Genomic DNA, 22,534 nt, shown 5'->3' with positions numbered 1-22,534 from the left:
GGCTTTGCTTAGGCTTCCCTAAACTGGCTACGTGCAGCATGCTTCAGTCCTCTGAGCCTTACTGCCCCACTTACTCCCCCCAGCCTGGGGAGCCGTGGGACCACAGACCTAAATACCCAGGGTACGCAGAGCCCAGGAAGGTCGTTCTCGGTCTGAAGGCTCTCAGAAAGCAACATGCAGCCTCTTGCCATTTAATGTGGCTTTTTGTGTGTAGGAGACTACCAGACTGGCAAGTCAAATGCCGCAGAGGTTAGAGATGCCAGGTGGTTTCCCTGTGCCTGGGCAGAATGACACAGCCTCTGGCTAAGTCTCTTTCAATGGTGCTTTTCCCAGACTCTCACCCCATTCCAGGTTCAGGATGGACAGCAAGTGAAAGGGAAGAGGAGGAGAAGCTAACTAATCTGTGTGTGCATGCAGTTTTGGGATGGAACTAGGAATGCAAAATGGATGGGGCTTCATGGGCTTGGTGGTGCCCCAACTTCCCATAGTATTTCAGGAATTAAATGTTTTTAATTCCCGTGTTTTTAAAAAGGCCAGTTACACAAGTGTTCTTGATTCTGCTTTAATTTGCAACCTTAGCAATCTTCAGACAGTTTTTCCCTGCAGAATATACGTACATATATTAAACAAGATTGCTTTCAAGACATCTGATTGATCAAATGCAAAAAAGCAGTCTCTATGCCCTATCTTTTTCCAAGGCCAGAGAGTTAAGAGATCAGCAAATGTCTGTAGGTTTTTAATAATTAATTCACCAAGCCTGAGTTTAGGAGGCACACTAGAAACAAGGTCTGCACATGAGGGTTCAATAACAATGGTTTAAAAACATTTAGGGGGGAATGTCAGCCAGCAGGACATAGCAGCATATGTCCACACCACCCCATGCTACCCACCCTTCCATCCTTCCTGCTGCTGAAGAAAGTGCTCCTGTGAAGGGTAATACAGATGAGCTCTCTCTTTCCATTAATTACACAGAGGGAGCCTGGCTGTAGTTAAAGTAGAGCCTGTTTTTTGAACAGTCTCCACAGATCTGTGCCGTATGTCGGCTACATGAAACCTCCCCACCATTCACCTCATGCATACGCAGTAGTGACACACTTTCCTACAGAAGCACACAGGCCCCCTCATTGTATTTCATATTAGGCTAACGCCGCACTGCTGACAAAACTGAGCATCGCGTGCTTTGCAAGTGTGCATTACCAGCATCAAGATCTTTGGCTTTCTTTAATGCCTGCCACAAGGAAGCATTTCGTTTTGTTTCTCTGTAAAATGCTGAATGAGGGAGGAAAGTTGGGATTTGACCTCTGAAGCCCGCAATGCACAGTTGTGCACCCACAGCATAGGATCGAGGCTTGTCTTGCATTGAAATGAACACAATCAAAGTCCTCCTTATATTTCTTTTCTCTAATCACTTCCCCAGTCATTGGCTTGCTGTTCATTTTCTGGGGTAAATTCTCCATTGTTCCTCTAATGTATGCCTAGCACAGCAGTCTCATATGATCTGCTCCCACCTGTGTTAACACCCCCACCCCATCAAGCCCTCCTAAAGGACATGAAACAAGGGAAGTGTGTTGGCTACTGTCAATGCTAAGGAGATTTTTGAAGAGTAAACAAATATGCAAAAATGAACCAATTTGGGGAAAAACAGGTTGAGTGGTCAGAGTCCAGAGAAGGAAAGAAATTTTGAACCTGAAGTCAGTGTGCACTGGGATCAAAGCGATGTGTCAGGAGAGCCCCCATCACTGGAATGCTGCGGGAAGGTACGGAAGAGGCAGAACATGGTAGGCGAAGGATGGCCCCAACTGCGCAGCACTCTGCCATGGCACGGGGGATGCAGCTGTTGAGGGCTTGTGGGGAACGGTCAGGGGATAAACTAACACCAGGGGTGATGTGGGGGCATCTCCTGTGGACCAGCTCACCAAGAGGTGAAGCAACTCCTAGACAGTTGTAGGAAGCCTCATGAAGGCAGAACCAGACATTCCCAGGGGAGTTTTCCCACCAGCAATAGCTTCTGGAACAGACAGAAGCACAGTCAGGGTCGAGCACAGGCATCCAGATCCTAGGGATGACAGAGAGGAGGCTCAGGCCTCTGACACAGCAAACGTGAAGTGGAAAACTGTGAGCAAATGTTTGCAGTGAAAAAACATCCACCTCATGTTTTGTTTTCCTACATAACCAGATGCCGCAGAGGAGGAGAGGCACAAGGGCACAGGTACATCAGAGAGAGCTAGTGGAAGAAGGCGGCTGGGAGTAGAGAGGCCAGGGGAATGCAGTAGCAAGGGTAAAAGCAATCCCTGCTCCCATTTGTCTGTGCTTCAGTCCTGATTTTCCTCGGGGAGAGGGAAGAGGAAGACCATGCCCAAGGCTGACTTCCAGGGTCGCCTCTTTCCCCAGGCTCTCCCAGACCCACTGCGACTGCTGAAGATTCCCAGAGACAGAATCACAGAATCACAGAATGGTAGGGGTTGGAAGGGACCTCTGGAGATCATCTAGTCCAACCCCCTGCCAGAGCAAGATCACCTAGAGCAGGTTGCACAGGAAGGCATCCAGGCGGGTTTTGAATGTCTCCAGAGACAGAGACTCCACCACCTCTCTGGGCAGCCTGTTCCAGTGTTCTGCCACCCTCAAAGAGAGGACGTTCCTCCTCATGTTTAGGTGGAACTTCCTATGCTCAAGTTTGTGCCCATTATCTCTTGTCCTGTCTCTGGGCACCACTGAAAAGAGCCTGGCCCCATCCTCCCGACACCCCCACTTTAAGTATTTATAAGTGTTGATAAGATCCCCCCTCAGTCGTCTTTTTTCCAGACTGAAGAGACCCAAGTCCTTCAGCCTTTCTTCATAAGAAGAACTGCTGTACTCTCTCCAGCAGTTCCCTGTCCTTCTTGAACCGGGGAGCCCAGAACTGGACACAGTACTCCAGATGCGGCCTCACCAGGGCAGAGTAGAGGGGGAGGATGACCTCCCTCGACCTCCTGGCCACACTCTTCTTGATGCACCCCAGGATGCCATTGGCCTCTTGGCCACGAGGGCACATTGCTGACTCCTGGTCATCCTGTTGTCCACCAGGACTCCCAGGTCTCTTTCCACAGAGCTGCTCTCCAGCAGGTCAGCCCCCAACCTGTACTGGTGCATGGGGTTATTCCTCCCCAGGTGCAGCACCCTACACTTGCCCTGTTGAATTTCATAAGGTTCCTCTCTGCCCAACTCTCCAGCCTGTCCAGGTCTCTCTGTATGGTGGCACAGCCTTCTGCTGTGTCAGCCACCCCTCCCAGCTTTGCATCATCAGCGAACTTGCTGAGGGTGCACTCTGTCCCCTCATCCAGGTCATTGATGAATACATTGAAGAGGACTGGACCCAGTACTGACCCCTGGGGAGCACCACTCATCACTGACCTCCAAGTAGACTCTGTGCCCCTAATCACCCTCTGAGCTCTGTCTTTCAACCAGTTTTCAATCCACCTTACTGTCCATTCATCTAATCCACACTTCCTGAGCTTCCCTATGAGGATGCTGTGGGAGACTGTGTCAAACACCTTGCTGAAGTCAAGGTAGACAACATCCAAGGCAGACACCCCCAAGCTGAATGTAGGCATCACCTGAAGGGGCAGTCTGGCCTCCAGGTTTCGTATTTCTGATGCAAAAGCTGCTGTGAGCTTAGAGGCCACTAATATGTATGACTCCCGGGGGAGCTGACGGATACGCGTTCAGGGGAATAAATGCAAGCCCAGTAGGAACTGCCTTTGTGTCTTACATCCCGCAACAGGGGAAATCAGGACAGCTTGTTACCAGTATGCAAGAGATTGGGAGGCAGCCACTCATTCATCCAGAATCAGCTGTTCTTGTTTGAAATACAGAGTTTTTCTCAACTGTTTTGCTGTTGCCTTTTAAGGCTAAAAGAAACCGAAAAAGAAAGACCTGTGCCACCCAGGATATACATAAGCCTGCCAAACAAACTGGATTCCTCTGCTGGCTAGAATTACAAACCTGTACATGGCAGGAAGGATAGCAAATCATCTGAAAAAAAAAATAGACTGGTCAGCTGCTTCTGCTCATTCAGTCTCAGAGCAGTAGGGGGAGAAAAGAGATCAACTTAAAATTCACAATGGTCAGTCCTTCTTGCACTTGATTAGCCTGCGCAAGTTCTTGCCATAAGTCTCCCAGGGCAATGTTCACTAAGACCTCCCTACACCCAGCACCGGAAAAAGGCTCCAGAGGGTGATTAAAGACCAAAAGGCCAAATATAGGTTGCTCTGAACTAGCCTGTGGGAGCCAAGAGCTTAATGCTTATCCTCTAGGAAGGACGCATTGTGAGAGGATCTTTTGATGCTGACAATCATACCACAGCACACCTTCAGACAACTTCACCTTTCTACTGTGTAAATCTACAGTGGATGGAGATGTCTTCCGAAACACCTTCTGCTGACCACTTGAAATTTCAGAATGTGGATTGTAAACCAGTTACTTCTGTCTTCCTTTCCCTCTCACTCCACCAAAATAAAATGAAGGATAATAATGCACCATAAATTAAGTTAAATACGCCGCATATCTTTGGATAATATCTATCTACCAGATTGCCCAGGAAGCTCAGGAGCTGACAGATTCCACAATGGAAACAAAGGAAAAAATATCTTCAGTTGTGCAGCTCCTGAGGTCTTTAAACAACATGGCTTGAGATTTTTGGCAAAAGAGACAGCAGTACATCACCAAAAAAAAATAAATAAATAAATAAAAGACTCCTTCATGTTGCAGATATTCTGTGCCATCCTGGGAGGAGAAAGAGAGATTCATGGCAAGGTGCTGGGATTCAGCAGTTCTCTTTGTGAATGTTGTGGGGTTTATGTCCAGCTCTTGGTCCTGGTTTAGGAAAGCCTCTAAGTCTGGTGTTAATGCCACTCTTCTGAAGGGCTTCATTTGTGAAGCTTAGTTATTATTTGCACTGTAGACCACTGGGGAAAGAGTTTAAGACATGTCCAAGAGACGCTGTGTGCCATACTGGCAAATCACTAGTGGTGAGAAATTTCAGCAGGACTGTTTTTCTTAATCAAAACTAAGTACGTGCTCATAGAAACAATGACCAATAATACTACATGGTTTGTGGCCACAAAACTGCTCTTTCTCTTGTTATATTTAAAATAAATAAAAAATTCACCAGCCATTTGGTGAGGAAATTTCTGGTGAGGAAACTTTTCCAAGGTAAGTAAATTTTGCAGCTGAATTTCCTGGTGTAAATGCTACTCACATCCTTCCACATTGCTACCCATTCACAAAACAGCTAGATGCCTGGCAGCAATCTTTAAATAGCCTGCTACAAGGAACAACTGCATGGGAATTATCAGAAAGGTGAAAACCTGCCTTTCCAGCTATGTGAAGAACTCCCTATTAGTAGTTACATTTGGCTGTGTCACCATACCTGGGCAGGGGTACGAATTACTGTCCCTCATCTCAATGACTCCACCCAGACAATGCCATTTTGCAGATCCTGTGGAAGTTGACTCCTCCACAGAATGAGGCTGGAAGAACTTGGGATGAAAACTGCAACAGTCTGCATGCCAGGCAAAGGTGTGTCCTTTGGCAAGTGATGACCTAGATCACCACGCTTTTTCTTTATCAGATAAAGTAACTTGGGGTTTTCTGTGTTACAACGGGGAGGCTGCTTGCCTACCTCTCCTTGTGCCACTGAAGACTTTTCAGCACCAATGGATAATTTTATCCCTCTCCTTTCAAGCACATAATTCCATGTTTATATGTGATACAAATACTACTCCATCATCAGAAAGGCAAAAAGGTAAGTCAGATTGAGGCCAGCCCTGTTTCTGGGGAACGGAGATAATTCACGTGCTCTGCTTATTTTTAGCAGAAGATGGTGGGTAAATCTGAGCCAGCACATTTTTCATTCAATCTGTCCCTGGACACTAACAGATGGTGCTTCTTTGTGCCAAGCACTAATGCACTTTACATTGGCATTCAGTGTCAGGACACAAAGCCCGCCAAGTCCCTGCTAAATCTGCTGATGCCAGGAAAATTGGTAATAAACGCTAGCCAGGGACACAGTCCCAAGTTTTTCCTCCACCTCCAAAGCAGCACAGAAGCTGTACCAGTGCAATAGTGTCAGCTGCTCTCCAGGTCACGGCTATCAAGGCAGCAAAGGAGGGTTCTGGACTGGGGAAAAGGGTGTCCTGAGGCCATGAACACGGATATGTATCTGAAGATGGAGTGAGATCCATCTGCTTCATGGGAATTAGCTGTGTGCTTAAGACTGGGCTTTGAGAACCTTGACAACTTGTGCCTTAATGCTCAAACATCTGAACTACTAACAATTAATATAAATAATTCTAAAATATAAATATAAATAAATACACACACACACACGGATCTATACCACCTGACAGGGTGATTCTATTGTTTAGCACTCCTTATTACTCATTGAGCACTGAACATACTAAATTCAGTCTTACAGGTCTACTTCCTACAGCTACCAATCCTATATATGATAAGATCACCTACAAAAGAAAATTCCACAGACCACTCTGAGGAGCTCGCTTTGTTTTACAGGTCATTGTGTTTATTCTTTGAATACAAGCATCCAAAATTCTTGAGCTGTAAAATTCCTGTTTCTTTCCACCAGGTGCCTCAGCGCCCAGGCTTCTTTCTTGGATTGCTCAAAGCTTGCTATCCACATCTCTTGGAGTGAAGTCCAGCCAGGGTTTGAAGATGAGAACCAGAACGCTTCTGGTTTGGGGCAGCTCAGATGGTTAACCTGAGCCTGCCACCTCAGGGGCAGCCGTCCCTGGCAATGGAGAGAAATAAAACGGGTTATTTCAGGGACCCGGGCAGACAGAGAAGAAAAGTGCTATGCCATTAGTAAATTATGAAAGCAAGTCAGTGACATTTTCCTTTCCACTACAGGCTCTAGCCATGTCCCCGTGGATGTCAGAGGGGAAGCTCTCCCCACAGTGTCTGGGACAAGGTCAGTCATGCTGGCAAGAGTCTGAGTCTCAGATCCGGTCTGGTTGCAAATGAGCAGCATCAGTCCACCCAAAATGAATTCTAAGGCAAGGAGTTCTGTTTTCATCTTACATACACACACACATATTTACTGAGATTTTTTTAAGAAGAAAAAACAAGCCATGAATCTGACCAGGAGAGCAAACCGGTCTTCATAATCTTCTTGACTTGAGAGCGACAAAAGCATGGGGAAGGAATACCTGTATCTAACCTATTCTATACCTTTTCATGGTTGTATTCCTAACTCAAAGAGAAGACATCTGTCCAGATTTGCACCAGATTCAAACAGGAAATCCTGGTTAAATGTAATGCTTATCAGTTTGCATTCCCCATCACTACAGCTCACCTTAGTAACTTCAAAAGCTTTCTTCATCTCTCTTCTACTGGCTGACCACAGAGTGTACTGATCAGACTGTGACCAGCTAAAATATGGCCTAATGGATATAAGACAGCTGTAGGATACTAGAGCCGTAGGATACTAGAGCCATTGATCAGTTCCATTACTGGACACAAAAAGATGTGGTTTTTTTATTCATGCTGATAACTGAGCTCGTGGAGAGTGTAAAAAAAGGATACTGACTCTAGGTACATAGACCTGGAAACCATAAGGGAATGTAGCAACTAAAATGAGTATCCACCAACTCAGAAATACACGTGGTGAGAGTTTTTAGCTTCAGTCTAATTCCAAGTAATGCCCTGTTTATATCAGACAAATCCACAACAATTAGTAGCCTCAGGAGACTGACAGCTCATGGTGCCTTTGAAGTGGCCTTCTGGTCTTATACCTGGCACTGTTGCAAGACTGCTGGGCCCTCAGTGCTGGGCTTCCTGATAAGACAGCCATTTCTAGATGGTCTCTATCAGCATAATTTCAAGAGGATCAGATGGGGAGGAACAGGTCCAATTCCTCTCACAAATACACAACCTGGCTTAAACATCAATGTTTCAATGTTTAGTCATCAAACGTGGCCGCAGACACATTTGCCACTACAGGTTTGAATATACCCATAGACACACAGATCCAGACAGTCATAGAGTATTTAATTCAGGAGGGTGATCCTTACTTCATGATCCTCCACTGATCATCTAGTCCAGTTGCCTATTCCAAACAGGTCTAATCATATCTAATTGCCTAGGGAAGCAGTGAGCTGAGTCTTAAAACACTTCCAAGGACAGAGACCCTACAACCTCTGTGGGCAACCTGTTTCCAAGTGTTCCAGGTCATCTAAAGCAAGCCAGCAAGTTAGGCTACTTCCTGTAGCCTGATAAAAACAATTCAAGCCCTCTGCTGAAATGACTATCAGCTCAACGGCCAATGTGTATGAGCTCAAGCTCTGCAGCAGTATGAGGAACACATGCTCTGGCTGTGCACCCACAAATTCTGCCAACATCTTTTGACATGAGGATGTACAACCCAATGACATTGCAATACAAGTGGCTGTAGGCTGGCCAGAAATCTGGTAACCAAACTTCCTGGGACAAATCTGAGACTAGTGTCATTTTAAAGCCTCTCTGAGACACAAGGACAAAGTCACACGTACCTTTTCTGTCCTTCTGATGTTTTCCCACACTCTGTTACACACCATGCACTCAAAGGTGTCAATGTAATTGTCCTGGGTGATATCTTGCACTCCCCACTTACGTTCCTTCATCGCTGTAAGCAACCTTGGGTTGGAAATGTCCCCTTTCAGTTTCCATTGTAGGTAGGACTCATATTCTTGATCATTTGTATCTAGTGTTTTGATATAGTGGGCCAGCTCCCGAGGGTGTGAAAAACTGGACACCAGGATTGCACTCTTGTTACTAGGAAGCCAGTCTACAACGCTGGGAGACCCAAAGTACACTGGTACCACTCCCAACTTCAGTGGCCTCCAGAGTTTTTCAGTGATGTAATCTTCACAGATAGCATTTTCAAAAGCAAGAATGAACTTGTACTGTGCCAGTATTTTATAGAAGTTCCCATCATCCATGGCAGCTGGATTTCTGAGATGCTGAGGAAGGTCTCTGTTATGCAGACATTCCCCGTAAGAGTCTACTTCAATGTGGCACATCAGCTCACGCACATACCTGTCCCGGTCAGAAGGAGGGTTGCAGTCAGACTGCACATATACAAGTGGCGCAAGCCTCTTCCTCAGGCTGTTCTTCATCTGCAGTGGGATCATGTACCTCAATGACTTCAGGACCTCTATGCCCTCAAGGTACTGAGTGGTCAGCGGTAGGTGAGAATGGCGGCTAAAGGTTGCAGTGTGGTTGAATAAGGTGATGGCTGGTTCATGGAAGAGTTTGTAGTTGTTTTTTGGCGACTCTTCATGGAAAAGGGCCCAATCATGGTAGTCTTTACGAGGGAGGGGTAGGCTGTCTATACTGAAGTCAGTACCTAGACAAAAGCAAACAGTGTTTAGCCTGCCCCTAGCAATGATGCAACGCTAACTACAATGACACAGAAGTCTAGTTTTAATTTAATATCAGCCCCACAACCATTGCATTTATGACATTATAAGGCAGTATTGCAAAGAGTGGAATTAATGCAAAGATAGAGGACTGTTATGACAGATAAAACTGAATTTGGCAGCAGAATCTAGAGAATGGGGATCAGTACTTAATATTACAAACGGTTTCCTTTCAGGTCGTATTAGTTTAAAGGCCTCTCATTTCAAAGGCTCACTAGAAATTCTCCATTTTAATGCACTGAAATGAGACTAATAAGATGCTTAATAATTCCTTGGTTTCGTAAATAGGGGAACAGATGGTGTTGCTTCTATCTATGACATGAGGGAAATGGTTACTGCAGGGCTCAATTTGGTCCTAGTAGCAAAACAACAAAAAGGATGCTAGAATATTGGACAGGGTTAAAGAGAAAAATTACAAGAATGACTTCAAGTCTTGGAAAGACATTGTACTATAGCGAGTTTGGAAGCTCATCTATGTAGTTTATCAAAGAGATAATTAAGAGGTGATGTATCACAGCTGCCAGATACACACCAGATGCATAAAGAAGTAGCTTCTGGCAGAAGATAGCTTCTCAAACTAACGCCAATAGTAGAAGAACCATATCTAAACTCTAAAAACAGACCACTGCAGCTGCTTGCGCCACCCTGTGAGGACAGGGAGCCTCCAGAACAACTTAGAAAAGCTGTGGTGGAAGCTTTACGACAAACCTAGAAGCCTTTTTCCAAAGGCTGATCTGTGCAAAACTGAATTCAAAATACCGGCTTGTGAATATGACCCTTGGTCTCCCTTCAGTACCGCTGTACCACACTAATACAACTAGCCTTATTGCAGATGAAATGCAAAGCTGGTCGACTCTCTGTTAAGATACCTCCTCACTGTTTTATAACTGTATCTGTTTTTTACTTACACTGAATATACAAAACTTTTAACTGGTCTTGTCAGGAAAGGGAAGTTCCTAACTGAAGCAAACATTGAACAGCTGGTTTAGAAAACACCACAAATCCTTTCTCTTTGAACAAGCCATTCTACCATCCCAGTCACACTCGTAACTTTTCACTCTCTGATGTACCCTTGACCTCAAACCACTGATGGGAAAAAAGCGAGAGCTAGCAAAAGTCTAACACAGAATTTTGATCTAGAACCTAATATATAAAGAAGTAAAAGAAATGCCCAGTGGTCTTTGTGGCTGCACAAGCCTGCCAAGATGACTCCAAGGATGACCTTGTAAAACCAACATAAGACTTCACTATTGCAGTGAAGACAGATGTTATCTGCCAGTAACATAAAAACCTCCTATAGAGCAAGATCTTTCAAGAGCATCAGGTGGTTTTTTTTAAGGCCACTAAGTATTTTACCTTCTTTTCTCTACTGAAGGGTGTTCTCAAGTCATCAACACTAAAAGGATGAAGGGCTGTACCACTGAAAAATGCTCTTTGCTGCCTCTGGTTTTGATGTGTTATAGTGATAGAAGAAGGTAAGCAAAATTGAAAGTGAATCATATTCTCACAGGGAAGCTAATAAGGCCTATCTAGTTCTGAAAACACTTCGTTCTAAGTGATGCCCAGAAGAGAAGCAGCACTGCATACAGACAATAATGAAATGCTGTGGACTGAAACCACAGCACTTCAGCTCTCTCTCTCAGAAGGGTGCTCCCTCTTTAAGGTAGTATTGCAGGGAAGAGGGAAGGAAAACGCAGGAAAGAATAAGACAAGGAAAAGGATCAGAGAGAGACGAAAATGCAGCATGAAAAACTTAATAAACAAGGAGAGAATTAAGCAAAGAAAAACTTAAAGAAAAATACACTGTAGATCAGAGCACATCAGAATGACTGATTCTAATAGAACACTTAACCAATCTCAATCCAGCGTGAAGACACCATGATTTTAAGGACTAAAGGGAAGATAGTATCAGTGTTCCATATCAGTGTTCCATACCCCATGAGATGAAGGAAATAAAGGAGCTTATGAAGGGATAAAGAGAGCACACCACCAAAATTAGGAGCAATTTCAACATCCAAACTATTAATTAGAAAATCTTAGATATGTGGCAAAATGCAGAAGAGAAAGACAGATGCTGTCAGGAGAAGTTATGCACCTTAGGAGACATCTTTTATTCAGCTTTCATACTCCAAGGACTCAACGCTCCAGCGCAGAAAAGCTGGACATCCTCCTCCCTTGGGAACAACACGCCCGAGGTTCTGACAGCATGGCACCAGATCAAGCTCATACTGACTCAGTTGCACTGGTAGCTCACGCCACACGCCAAGACGCTGTGAAGCGTGCAACACTGAAAAGGTGGAGTTGGAAATCCCTCCCAAAAGCTGAGACAAAATCCAGCAAGTGGGTGCCACATCTCACTTCCAAACAGGAGATGATGGCCCTTGACAAAGTCATCACCTACACCTAGAGGCTTCCCAGGCCAGGACAGTAAGTCAGAACAAGCTGCAGAAAAGAAGGTGGTCCTACCAAGGCAGTTCTGCTGGAAAACATCTGTACCCCATATTTTTGCATAATATTTTTCCTAAGCTTTGGATCATTCTTCCCTTGAATAGCTCACTGACCAAATATTAGGGGAAAATTAATGCAGTTTCTTTGGAAGGTGAAACTGTGCCCTGATCCAACCCTAGCATGGAAATGCAGATGTTCCGAGTTTTCACTCAGCAGGCTGTTTAGAGGGAAATTCTGGAACACCAAAACCTGTCTTTTTTGCAGGCCCACAGCTCAGTGCATCAAGGTCAGCGTGTGAAGCTTTTCTTTATTACGTAGCATTTTTTTTCACCTTCAATACCAATCTATGACCTTTTTCTCTGCTGGTTTTAGCACTGTGGTATCATTTATTGTGGTTTAAAAATAAGTAATATTTTGCATGTTTTGACATTTGTCCTTACACAGTTCATAGCCAACATCACTAGAAAAAGAAAAAAAACTACAGGGAGAGTCTTTTGCCTAGCATAAATAGTCCTTTAAAAATAAGTAAGCAAACCATGTTCACAAGCCTGCTAAAAATGAACAGTAATAGTCCTTCTAATGCTGAAACAAACAAACAGAATTGCTTCCAGAGACCAAAACTACCAGAGTTTACAGCCCTCATGTGATGCAAACCCAGATTTCCTTGTCTTTAATTGGGTCAGCTGCTCATTCCTTTGCTTTCATGCTTGACCACTATATTATCAACTGAAAAAGCTGACCTACTTGGAGCTCTGAAAAGATTAGTGATGAGAAGTTTTTAGTTCACTGTTCACCAAGCTAAAGGCCCTTCTTTCTTATGTTTTGAGTTCACCTGTATCCTGACTGAGTGAATGAGATTCAGGACTCTGTTTTATTTTGGTTTGTTTCCAGACAAAGGAGCTGAACCTAGCAGTCACAGAAAAGCATTTGGCTTCATTTTTCCACCTAAAATTCACTTTTTCTCTGAAAAGCAACTGTGGGGGGGAAAGGACAAAATGAAAAAAATGCCTGGTTTTAAAAGATGCACCTTTTGCGTTTTGTAGACTCACTTTACAGTATATGTAATGGGAAGTTTCTGAGGTGGCAGAGCCAGAGCAGCTCAGAAGGTTGCACTCGCTGCTGATCCCTGTGCAGAATCAATAGGTCTCTTTCTCTACTTTCCATTTACAGTCTGCTCTCGGCACATGAGGCAGGGGAGTTGCACAGTTACCAGCGAGGGCATTATTTTAAGACAAAAGACTTGCACAAGTGCAACAAAGGCCTTGCAGAACCTCTGCTAGGGGTGACAAGCCAGAAGACTGGAAAGAGCTGGCTTGATCTCAGACTGTCTTTTCATGACTTGGCAACCACAGGAAATTATCTTTTCTCCCATAAACAGGGAGCACATGTGATTGGAAAGCAGCATGAGAGAAGGCAACAGTCATCCCACAGATGTGCACAGTCACTTTTCAGAGCACATTTTCAGAGAACGTGCATCTCTGTATCTCTACTGATGGCATTCAGCAACAGAAAAGTTTAGCACAATGACCTGCCTAAGTTTCCTGCTCTCAGTGATTGCCTCCTAGAATAATTAATCTGCAAAGGAAAATAGCTGGGCAGGGGGGAAAGTTACTCCTTTAAAAAGGAAATAGATCCTTACCATAGAACAGAAACGCTCTCGTCATCTGATTGTGCTGGTAGGTCTTGTTGATGGTAAAGAAGCAAACATCCTCTCCACACTGACCCAATCTCCCTGTCTCTCCAGTCAGGGGAGACCACCAGAGCACAACCGGATAGTGATTTACATCAGAATCTGTCTTGAAGCTGCTGTGAAGCTCCTGCTTCTTAAACTGAAAAGCGTGTCTCTCCACAGGCTTTAATGGACCACTGCGTAAACTGGAGATTACTGACGCCTTATTCTCTGAACTGCCCAGTTCAGTGATAACCTTCAGAGAAATAAACATACATATCACAGTGCACCACTGTCATTAGCCAGGACATTGACAAATCAGAGTTTTAGCATCAAGCACAAACCAAGTCTGCATGTGAAGTTTCTGTCAATCAAAGCAGATACATGCCACTGACTGCAGCCACTGTCCAGGGGATCTTAATGTCAGAACAACAAAAGCTTTAATTTGAATTTGTAAGGAGGAAGCAAGGAAATACATTTCTGTACTAAGATATGGCCACATCACATATGATTTAACAACGCAACTTCTGCTTTCTCCCTGGAAAAAGCACAAAACAGAGAACAGCCCTTCTGTAGCCAGGTTTCGTCTGGAAATTAGCTGTAAAAAAAAAAAATCCATGAAGCTTTCTTGTCTCTGTGTGGCCATCTGTACTCACCCCTATTAATTTTTAAACCACTGACTGAATAGACTAGGTGCAGACAGGCCTTAAAGACAATGCAACTACAACCTCGTGGCTAGTTAGTGGAGAAAAATCTCATCTGTATGCAAAGAAGTAAAAAACCTCCCATTATGAACCACCATTTACTGATCTGAAACCCTATGAGGAACCTTAAAAACTCTCCACCTGCAGGAGAAGACTCTAACACTGCTCACCATCAGCCATGAGACAGAAGCCCCTACAAAATCTGTGGGATTTCTGGTGACCATGAAGCCACCACTCTTTTCTACAAGGTAGTACCTGCTATAAAAGTGTCCTGAGGCAGAGCAATCTGTTGAGCAAAGTGACAGAAATAGTGCCAGCAGGTATTGCCACAGAATACATAGCTCCTGCTCTTAGCTTTAGTGGGGCAAAGACCTTTCTGCTACCATGCAAACAGCTCTTTGTGTGTGCACCTTCACAGGCAGTGCGTAATGTCACCCCAGAAAAAAGCTGCAAGAACGATGGGGGAACTCAAATCCACCAGACAGCTTTGGCCACAGCACCTTCACTTGTCAGCCATCTCTGAAGGACAATACTCGAAAGCAGGGCAGGGTTGTTTGGAAACGTTTATCCTCACTGATTGCTTCACCCCACGCATTCATTTTGCTGTTTGCCCTATCATTAGCTCTCATTGTTTAGCAAAACATACTGATTGTAGCTCTGCATGACTCTGTGGAATACAGGATACTGGGACAGCACGCACAGGAGGCTGTGCAAAGTGCAGCTGTACACAGAAATACAGAAAACATTCCTGCATTGGCGAGTGGACAACTGGGGAAAAGATTCATACGTCTAATAGTTTGACAAGATATAACTGCAGCAATATAACTAAACTAAGTCTATAACTATCTCATGTCCAGGTTTCTCATGCCCTGGCAGAATTTAAGGAGTCTTTGTATTTGCACAGAATTTCTAGTAGCGCTCTCTGAACTGCTGGGGGCTGATACACCCCAACTATACTGACAGCTCTTCTGCTATAGCAGTTCCAGCACCAGCGCACCAAGTGTCACCGTCCAGTGAACATTCCCAGATAAAAATCCCAACCAGGCATGGGGAAGGTCTGACCAGCTCCAAACCTGCTTACCTGTGGAGGTGCAGCAGAGTCACAAACGCTCCCAATAAAGGTTAAAGGTCCGAAAGACTTGCTAGCCTTGCTCCTATGCTAGGGCTGCCGTTATCACCTTTGGATGCCTTGTTCAGGGGAACAGAACTGAAAGTGATCATTGAGTATCAGTAACTGCCCCCAGGAAATAGCTGGAGTAAGCAGCTGGCCTGGGAGAGCTTCAGAGGTCCTGTTGCTATCTCCACTGGAAGTCTGAGCACAGACCAAGTGGAAAGGCATCTCTGGGGCAGATGGAACACCTGGACACGTTCCTGTGCAACCTGCTCTAGGTGATCCTGCTCTGGCAGGGGGGTTGGACTAGATCATCTCCAGAGGTCCCTTCCAACCCCTACCATTCTGTGATTCTGTGATCCTGGCTCTCTCGTAACTGAAGTCTCCTACAGTCCCATAACTGCCAGCCAAGGCTGATTCCACCTGTGTAAAAGTTGTTCTCTTTTAACAGAAATCTAGGCTAACCTGCACCAGTCACTAATTAATATGCTTCCACATTGATTTTTCTCTCATGCGTTTTTTTACTGACTGGCTACTGGACTTCCCAACGCCAAGAACAGCCTTTGAGTCAAGGACTGAGGAACTAATCTCCATCGCCACTTACTGATGTGCTCAGATTTCCCAGTTTTTCTTCCACATTAGTATGAAATGGGTCCAGCCTTGCCGCCCTGCCTAATGAGTTCAAATGCATGAACAGGGAAGGCAATGCTGCTTGGAGGCAACGCAACACGGCATGGTATAGTACACCACTCCTGAGAAAATCCTCCAGGAGCTGAGATGCTATGCAAGAAAGGTGTTCTCTGTGTAATGTCATTTCTGGAGTGAGCTATTACCACCAGGCCAATGCTGCTGACAGAGTTTCTTTAAACACTCCTCTTAAAGCACAGACTTGTACAGAAAACATCTGTCGCCTCCAATGCTCTCTCTCATCTGTCAGAATTGTGTCATACTTTGAGAGCAATCTCATGCATACCCCTCCCCTTGCCCCTGTACCTGGAGTGTCATCACAAGGAAAAAGGCAGCTGCAAAGCAGAAGCAAGATGCCCACAGTTTCTTCCTCCTCATCCTAATCATGCTGCACTGCCAGGACTGCCAGAGCAGTTAGAGCTAGGCATCAGGAAAGCCAGCTTGTCTAAAGTCTTCAGCCTTTGCTGCAGAGTTTTCCCACTCCATCCTTACTCCTCTTCATGGTGACTGCTGCTGAAAAAGGGTACAGCATCAATAAAGACCACTCCTGAAGCTCAGTGGCTAGCTTGATGTCTACCCACAGCTTTCTGTAGGTGCTGGAGCCACATTTTGAGCCAGGTATCTAGAAAGCAGCCTGCACAAAACAGCACTCTCATACACAGCCCCAGGCATCTACTCTCCCTCTGGCCATCCTGGACCTGGGCATCCACTCTAAATAGGGTCACACAAACCCTTATCCTTGCAGTCAGTGGAGAGAGATGCTGATGGGCCTGGGTCAATCCTGTATGGGACGAGAAGCTGTCTTCCTGAGTTTCAGATGGCAAACTGTGCTGCTTTTCAACAGACTCACAAAGAGATGAGTGAAATGAAAGACCTTCCCCCCCTGGGCAAGCCCTGAAAATGCTCCTGGAGGACACACAAAACTTTCTGGCCTTGCGACTTTCCATACTGCAGACTTCCGGGAATTCTGTTCACCAGCATATCTAGCTCAATGCATAGAGAAAGTAACCATACAGCACACAAAATCTTTCCACACCTAAAAACATTTAAATTTAATAAATTCCTCTTACCCTGTAATCTACATTTGTGCTAGTCTGGCTCTCCTCAAACAACTCTCCCCTTGCCCCCATTTTTTAGCTTCCACAGTACCCTACTGTTTTGCTGCATGCTGGATGTTACTGTGTGAAAATCCCAACTCCTGACAACACGAATAGGTGCAAATTCCAGCTTTGTCTTAAAAAAAAAAAAAGAGGATGGGAGAAAGATAAGATTTTATCTCTCAACACAGGAGTTTGAAAAAGTGGGTATTCTGAAAACTCAGAAGGCAGAAACACACAATCAAAAATGTTTAATAAATTGCTATTTTAAAACTCATCTCTTTCAGAGAGGTGCCTTCTGTAATTTAGGCTGGTTTTCTATGAAAAGAAGGTGTATGTGATTGCATTGCCTCCATAGGCATATACCTGCCAGCTTTCCCCCCATCCTAATCCCACTGTCAAAGTTCAAAAAAAACTGACAAAGAGGGATGGGTTCCAAACCTACTGCCTGCCATAGTAGTACCTCTGTAGCAATGGCAGCTAGAGACAAAACAATGATCCTGTTTCTGCCTCCACTGCAACATGAGTTCATCCCTTCCCATCGACCATCAGAAAAGCCTCTTTAGTAAAACTTCACACCAAACCATGCTGTGTGAGTTCCGCTCTGCACAGGACAGCTGCTTTTGAAGGTTTTGTGTGGACACAGGCTGCCAGTTGAGCACTTCTCAAATCAGGTTGGATCTTTTATAAAGCCTCTGCCTCCTGCATTAGAGCCAAAATGGGGCACCAGGAGGGGAAGGGGCTGAATTCTGCCCACAACTGTGTTGGTGAAAATCTACTCAAGGCACACCCTGGAGCCTCACAGTATCTTCAATACCAAACATCTTACCCTGTGCATGGCAAAAAGTAAGACTGATGACCCACGGAATGCTCCCCTACCCCCTGCCCAGGTAGAAGACTAGTAATCATCCCATTTTCAGCCATTCTAGAGGGAGAACTGCCCACACCATGGGCGTGCTGTACCAGTTGCCGCTGGGTACTGCAGTGGGTCGTGGCTTCACTCCTGCATTTGCAGCGCCCAGCCCGCAGTACTTTTACCCACTTGGAGCAGGCCACACCAGGCTCCGTCCTGCCCCAGCTCCCCTGCTAAAGGCGACCTTGCAGCGCTCTCCCAGCCCGGTGACGCCGAGCGGCGGCCCTGAGGACTTGAGGGAAGAGAGATAAATCACCGCCCGAGATTTGCAACACTTCCCTGCAAATCTTTCCAAACTTCCTACCAGCTCTCCCTGCCCGCTCTGCTTCCAGCCCTGCTTCGCTGCATTTCTCCGGGCTCAGCATCCCATCCGGGGTTGTGCCTGCCCCCCCCAGCGCCGCTCCTTCCCTCACCCCGTCCCCGTCCCGAGGCTCAGCCGGTCCCGCAGCCCCCGTGGGGGCTGCAGCTCCGGGCCCTCCTCCCCGCCCGCGGCTCGGGCATCCTCCCGCCGGGCGCCCGCCGCTGTACTTACCCCGAGAAAGACGCTCCCGCCTCGCCTCACCGCCCACCGTCCCCCTCCGGCTGTGTGCGAAGGGGTTTGGGGCGGGTTTTCTGTTTTTTACTTTCAGTTTGTGCACTTCCCGAGTGCGCGGAGGGAGGCGGGGGCGGAGGGAGGGGGGAGGTGGGGGCGGAGCGGAGCCGTGCTCCTTCCCTCCACCCACCGTCCTGCCAGGCCAGCGGGTGGGCCGGGGACCTCTTTTTGGGGTCCCAAAGGCCCTGAGGAGGAAACGCAGAGGGCTAATCGGCCTTCGTTCCCACCCCGCCTGCCCCCTCTTCCTGCAGGTCCCGCACTTCAAGACCTTCACCCTCTCCCCCCCCCAAAAAAAAAAAAATCCGTCCCTGTCCCTGATATCTACAGCTGTTAGCATAGTTGTGGGTTTTGCGTTTTTATGTTTTGGCAACAGTGCCGTTATCTCAGCCGGTGCTACCCTGGCGAGGACTTAGCCGTCCTCCCTCACGCCAGAGGGATGCCGGAAACAGAAGCGCGTCACGGAGGCGGGGGAGGCGACGGGGACACGGAGCAGCATTTCGCCCCACACCCTGCCCGCCTCCCCGCGGGCGCGGGCATAGCCGTGAGGAGGCCGTGCTGTCTGACGGCTCTGTGTTTCCAGCGGCTGGCCACCTCTTCACTCGGGTGGTGATTTATCTCTCTTCCCTCAAGTCCTCAGGGCTGCCGCTCGGCGTCACCGGGCTGGGAGAGCGCTGCAAGGTCGCCTTTAGCAGGGGAGCTGGGGCAGGACGGAGCCTGGTGTGGCCTGCTCCAAGTGGGTAAAAGTACTGCGGGCTGGGCGCTGCAAATGCAGGAGTGAAGCCACGACCCACTGCAGTACCCAGCGGCAACTGGTACAGCACGCCCATGGTGTGGGCAGTTCTCCCTCTAGAATGGCTGAAAATGGGATGATTACTAGTCTTCTACCTGGGCAGGGGGTAGGGGAGCATTCCGTGGGTCATCAGTCTTACTTTTTGCCATGCACAGGGTAAGATGTTTGGTATTGAAGATACTGTGAGGCTCCAGGGTGTGCCTTGAGTAGATTTTCACCAACACAGTTGTGGGCAGAATTCAGCCCCTTCCCCTCCTGGTGCCCCATTTTGGCTCTAATGCAGGAGGCAGAGGCTTTATAAAAGATCCAACCTGATTTGAGAAGTGCTCAACTGGCAGCCTGTGTCCACACAAAACCTTCAAAAGCAGCTGTCCTGTGCAGAGCGGAACTCACACAGCATGGTTTGGTGTGAAGTTTTACTAAAGAGGCTTTTCTGATGGTCGATGGGAAGGGATGAACTCATGTTGCAGTGGAGGCAGAAACAGGATCATTGTTTTGTCTCTAGCTGCCATTGCTACAGAGGTACTACTATGGCAGGCAGTAGGTTTGGAACCCATCCCTCTTTGTCAGTTTTTTTTGAACTTTGACAGTGGGATTAGGATGGGGGGAAAGCTGGCAGGTATATGCCTATGGAGGCAATGCAATCACATACACCTTCTTTTCATAGAAAACCAGCCTAAATTACAGAAGGCACCTCTCTGAAAGAGATGAGTTTTAAAATAGCAATTTATTAAACATTTTTGATTGTGTGTTTCTGCCTTCTGAGTTTTCAGAATACCCACTTTTTCAAACTCCTGTGTTGAGAGATAAAATCTTATCTTTCTCCCATCCTCTTTTTTTTTTTTTAAGACAAAGCTGGAATTTGCACCTATTCGTGTTGTCAGGAGTTGGGATTTTCACACAGTAACATCCAGCATGCAGCAAAACAGTAGGGTACTGTGGAAGCTAAAAAATGGGGGCAAGGGGAGAGTTGTTTGAGGAGAGCCAGACTAGCACAAATGTAGATTACAGGGTAAGAGGAATTTATTAAATTTAAATGTTTTTAGGTGTGGAAAGATTTTGTGTGCTGTATGGTTACTTTCTCTATGCATTGAGCTTTTTTTGGGGTCCCAAAGGCCCTGAGGAGGAAACGCAGAGGGCTAATCGGCCTTCGTTCCCACCCCGCCTGCCCCCTCTTCCTGCAGGTCCCGCACTTCAAGACCTTCACCCTCTCCCCCCCCCAAAAAAAAAAAAATCCGTCCCTGTCCCTGATATCTACAGCTGTTAGCATAGTTGTGGGTTTTGCGTTTTTATGTTTTGGCAACAGTGCCGTTATCTCAGCCGGTGCTACCCTGGCGAGGACTTAGCCGTCCTCCCTCACGCCAGAGGGATGCCGGAAACAGAAGCGCGTCACGGAGGCGGGGGAGGCGACGGGGACACGGAGCAGCATTTCGCCCCACACCCTGCCCGCCTCCCCGCGGGCGCGGGCATAGCCGTGAGGAGGCCGTGCTGTCTGACGGCTCTGTGTTTCCAGCGGCTGGCCACCTCTTCACTCGGGTGGTGATTTATCTCTCTTCCCTCAAGTCCTCAGGGCTGCCGCTCGGCGTCACCGGGCTGGGAGAGCGCTGCAAGGTCGCCTTTAGCAGGGGAGCTGGGGCAGGACGGAGCCTGGTGTGGCCTGCTCCAAGTGGGTAAAAGTACTGTGGGCTGGGCGCTGCAAATGCAGGAGTGAAGCCACGACCCACTGCAGTACCCAGCGGCAACTGGTACAGCACGCCCGTGGTGTGGGCAGTTCTCCCTCTAGAATGGCTGAAAATGGGATGATTACTAGTCTTCTACCTGGGCAGGGGGTAGGGGAGCATTCCGTGGGTCATCAGTCTTACTTTTTGCCATGCACAGGGTAAGATGTTTGGTATTGAAGATACTGTGAGGCTCCAGGGTGTGCCTTGAGTAGATTTTCACCAACACAGTTGTGGGCAGAATTCAGCCCCTTCCCCTCCTGGTGCCCCATTTTGGCTCTAATGCAGGAGGCAGAGGCTTTATAAAAGATCCAACCTGATTTGAGAAGTGCTCAACTGGCAGCCTGTGTCCACACAAAACCTTCAAAAGCAGCTGTCCTGTGCAGAGCGGAACTCACACAGCATGGTTTGGTGTGAAGTTTTACTAAAGAGGCTTTTCTGATGGTCGATGGGAAGGGATGAACTCATGTTGCAGTGGAGGCAGAAACAGGATCATTGTTTTGTCTCTAGCTGCCATTGCTACAGAGGTACTACTATGGCAGGCAGTAGGTTTGGAACCCATCCCTCTTTGTCAGTTTTTTTTGAACTTTGACAGTGGGATTAGGATGGGGGGAAAGCTGGCAGGTATATGCCTATGGAGGCAATGCAATCACATACACCTTCTTTTCATAGAAAACCAGCCTAAATTACAGAAGGCACCTCTCTGAAAGAGATGAGTTTTAAAATAGCAATTTATTAAACATTTTTGATTGTGTGTTTCTGCCTTCTGAGTTTTCAGAATACCCACTTTTTCAAACTCCTGTGTTGAGAGATAAAATCTTATCTTTCTCCCATCCTCTTTTTTTTTTTTAAGACAAAGCTGGAATTTGCACCTATTCGTGTTGTCAGGAGTTGGGATTTTCACACAGTAACATCCAGCATGCAGCAAAACAGTAGGGTACTGTGGAAGCTAAAAAATGGGGGCAAGGGGAGAGTTGTTTGAGGAGAGCCAGACTAGCACAAATGTAGATTACAGGGTAAGAGGAATTTATTAAATTTAAATGTTTTTAGGTGTGGAAAGATTTTGTGTGCTGTATGGTTACTTTCTCTATGCATTGAGCTTTTTTTGGGGTCCCAAAGGCCCTGAGGAGGAAACGCAGAGGGCTAATCGGCCTTCGTTCCCACCCCGCCTGCCCCCTCTTCCTGCAGGTCCCGCACTTCAAGACCTTCACCCTCTCCCCCCCCCAAAAAAAAAAAAATCCGTCCCTGTCCCTGATATCTACAGCTGTTAGCATAGTTGTGGGTTTTGCGTTTTTATGTTTTGGCAACAGTGCCGTTATCTCAGCCGGTGCTACCCTGGCGAGGACTTAGCCG

General features: G+C 46.6%; 1 protein-coding gene across 2 annotated transcripts; it reads right to left on the bottom strand.

Annotated features, from left to right (window-relative positions):
* Window positions 1–6,372: 6,372 nt before the first annotated feature.
* Window positions 6,373–19,103, bottom strand: POFUT3 (protein O-fucosyltransferase 3). Of its 2 annotated transcripts, none has more exons than XM_074570555.1 (5): window positions 18,614–19,103; window positions 16,378–16,584; window positions 13,540–13,825; window positions 8,544–9,379; window positions 6,373–6,784 (listed from the first exon to the last, which is right to left on the bottom strand). In XM_074570555.1, the coding sequence occupies exons 2-5, from the start codon at window positions 16,456–16,458 to the stop codon at window positions 6,560–6,562; spliced, it is 1,428 nt and encodes a 475-aa protein (XP_074426656.1). In that variant the 5' UTR covers window positions 16,459–16,584; window positions 18,614–19,103; the 3' UTR covers window positions 6,373–6,559. The 2 variants fall into 2 exon arrangements, with proteins under 2 accessions (XP_074426656.1, XP_074426655.1); XM_074570554.1 differs by having other exon boundaries at window positions 6,529–6,784; window positions 16,378–16,581; window positions 18,614–18,741.
* Between the last annotated feature and the right edge of the window lie 3,431 nt (window positions 19,104–22,534).

This window comes from Larus michahellis, chromosome Z (assembly GCF_964199755.1).
Source record: "Larus michahellis chromosome Z, bLarMic1.1, whole genome shotgun sequence".
Classification (NCBI taxonomy): Eukaryota; Metazoa; Chordata; class Aves; order Charadriiformes; family Laridae; genus Larus; species Larus michahellis.
Note: the sequence above shows the minus strand (reverse complement) of the source record. Positions and strands in the feature narration are given on the sequence as shown.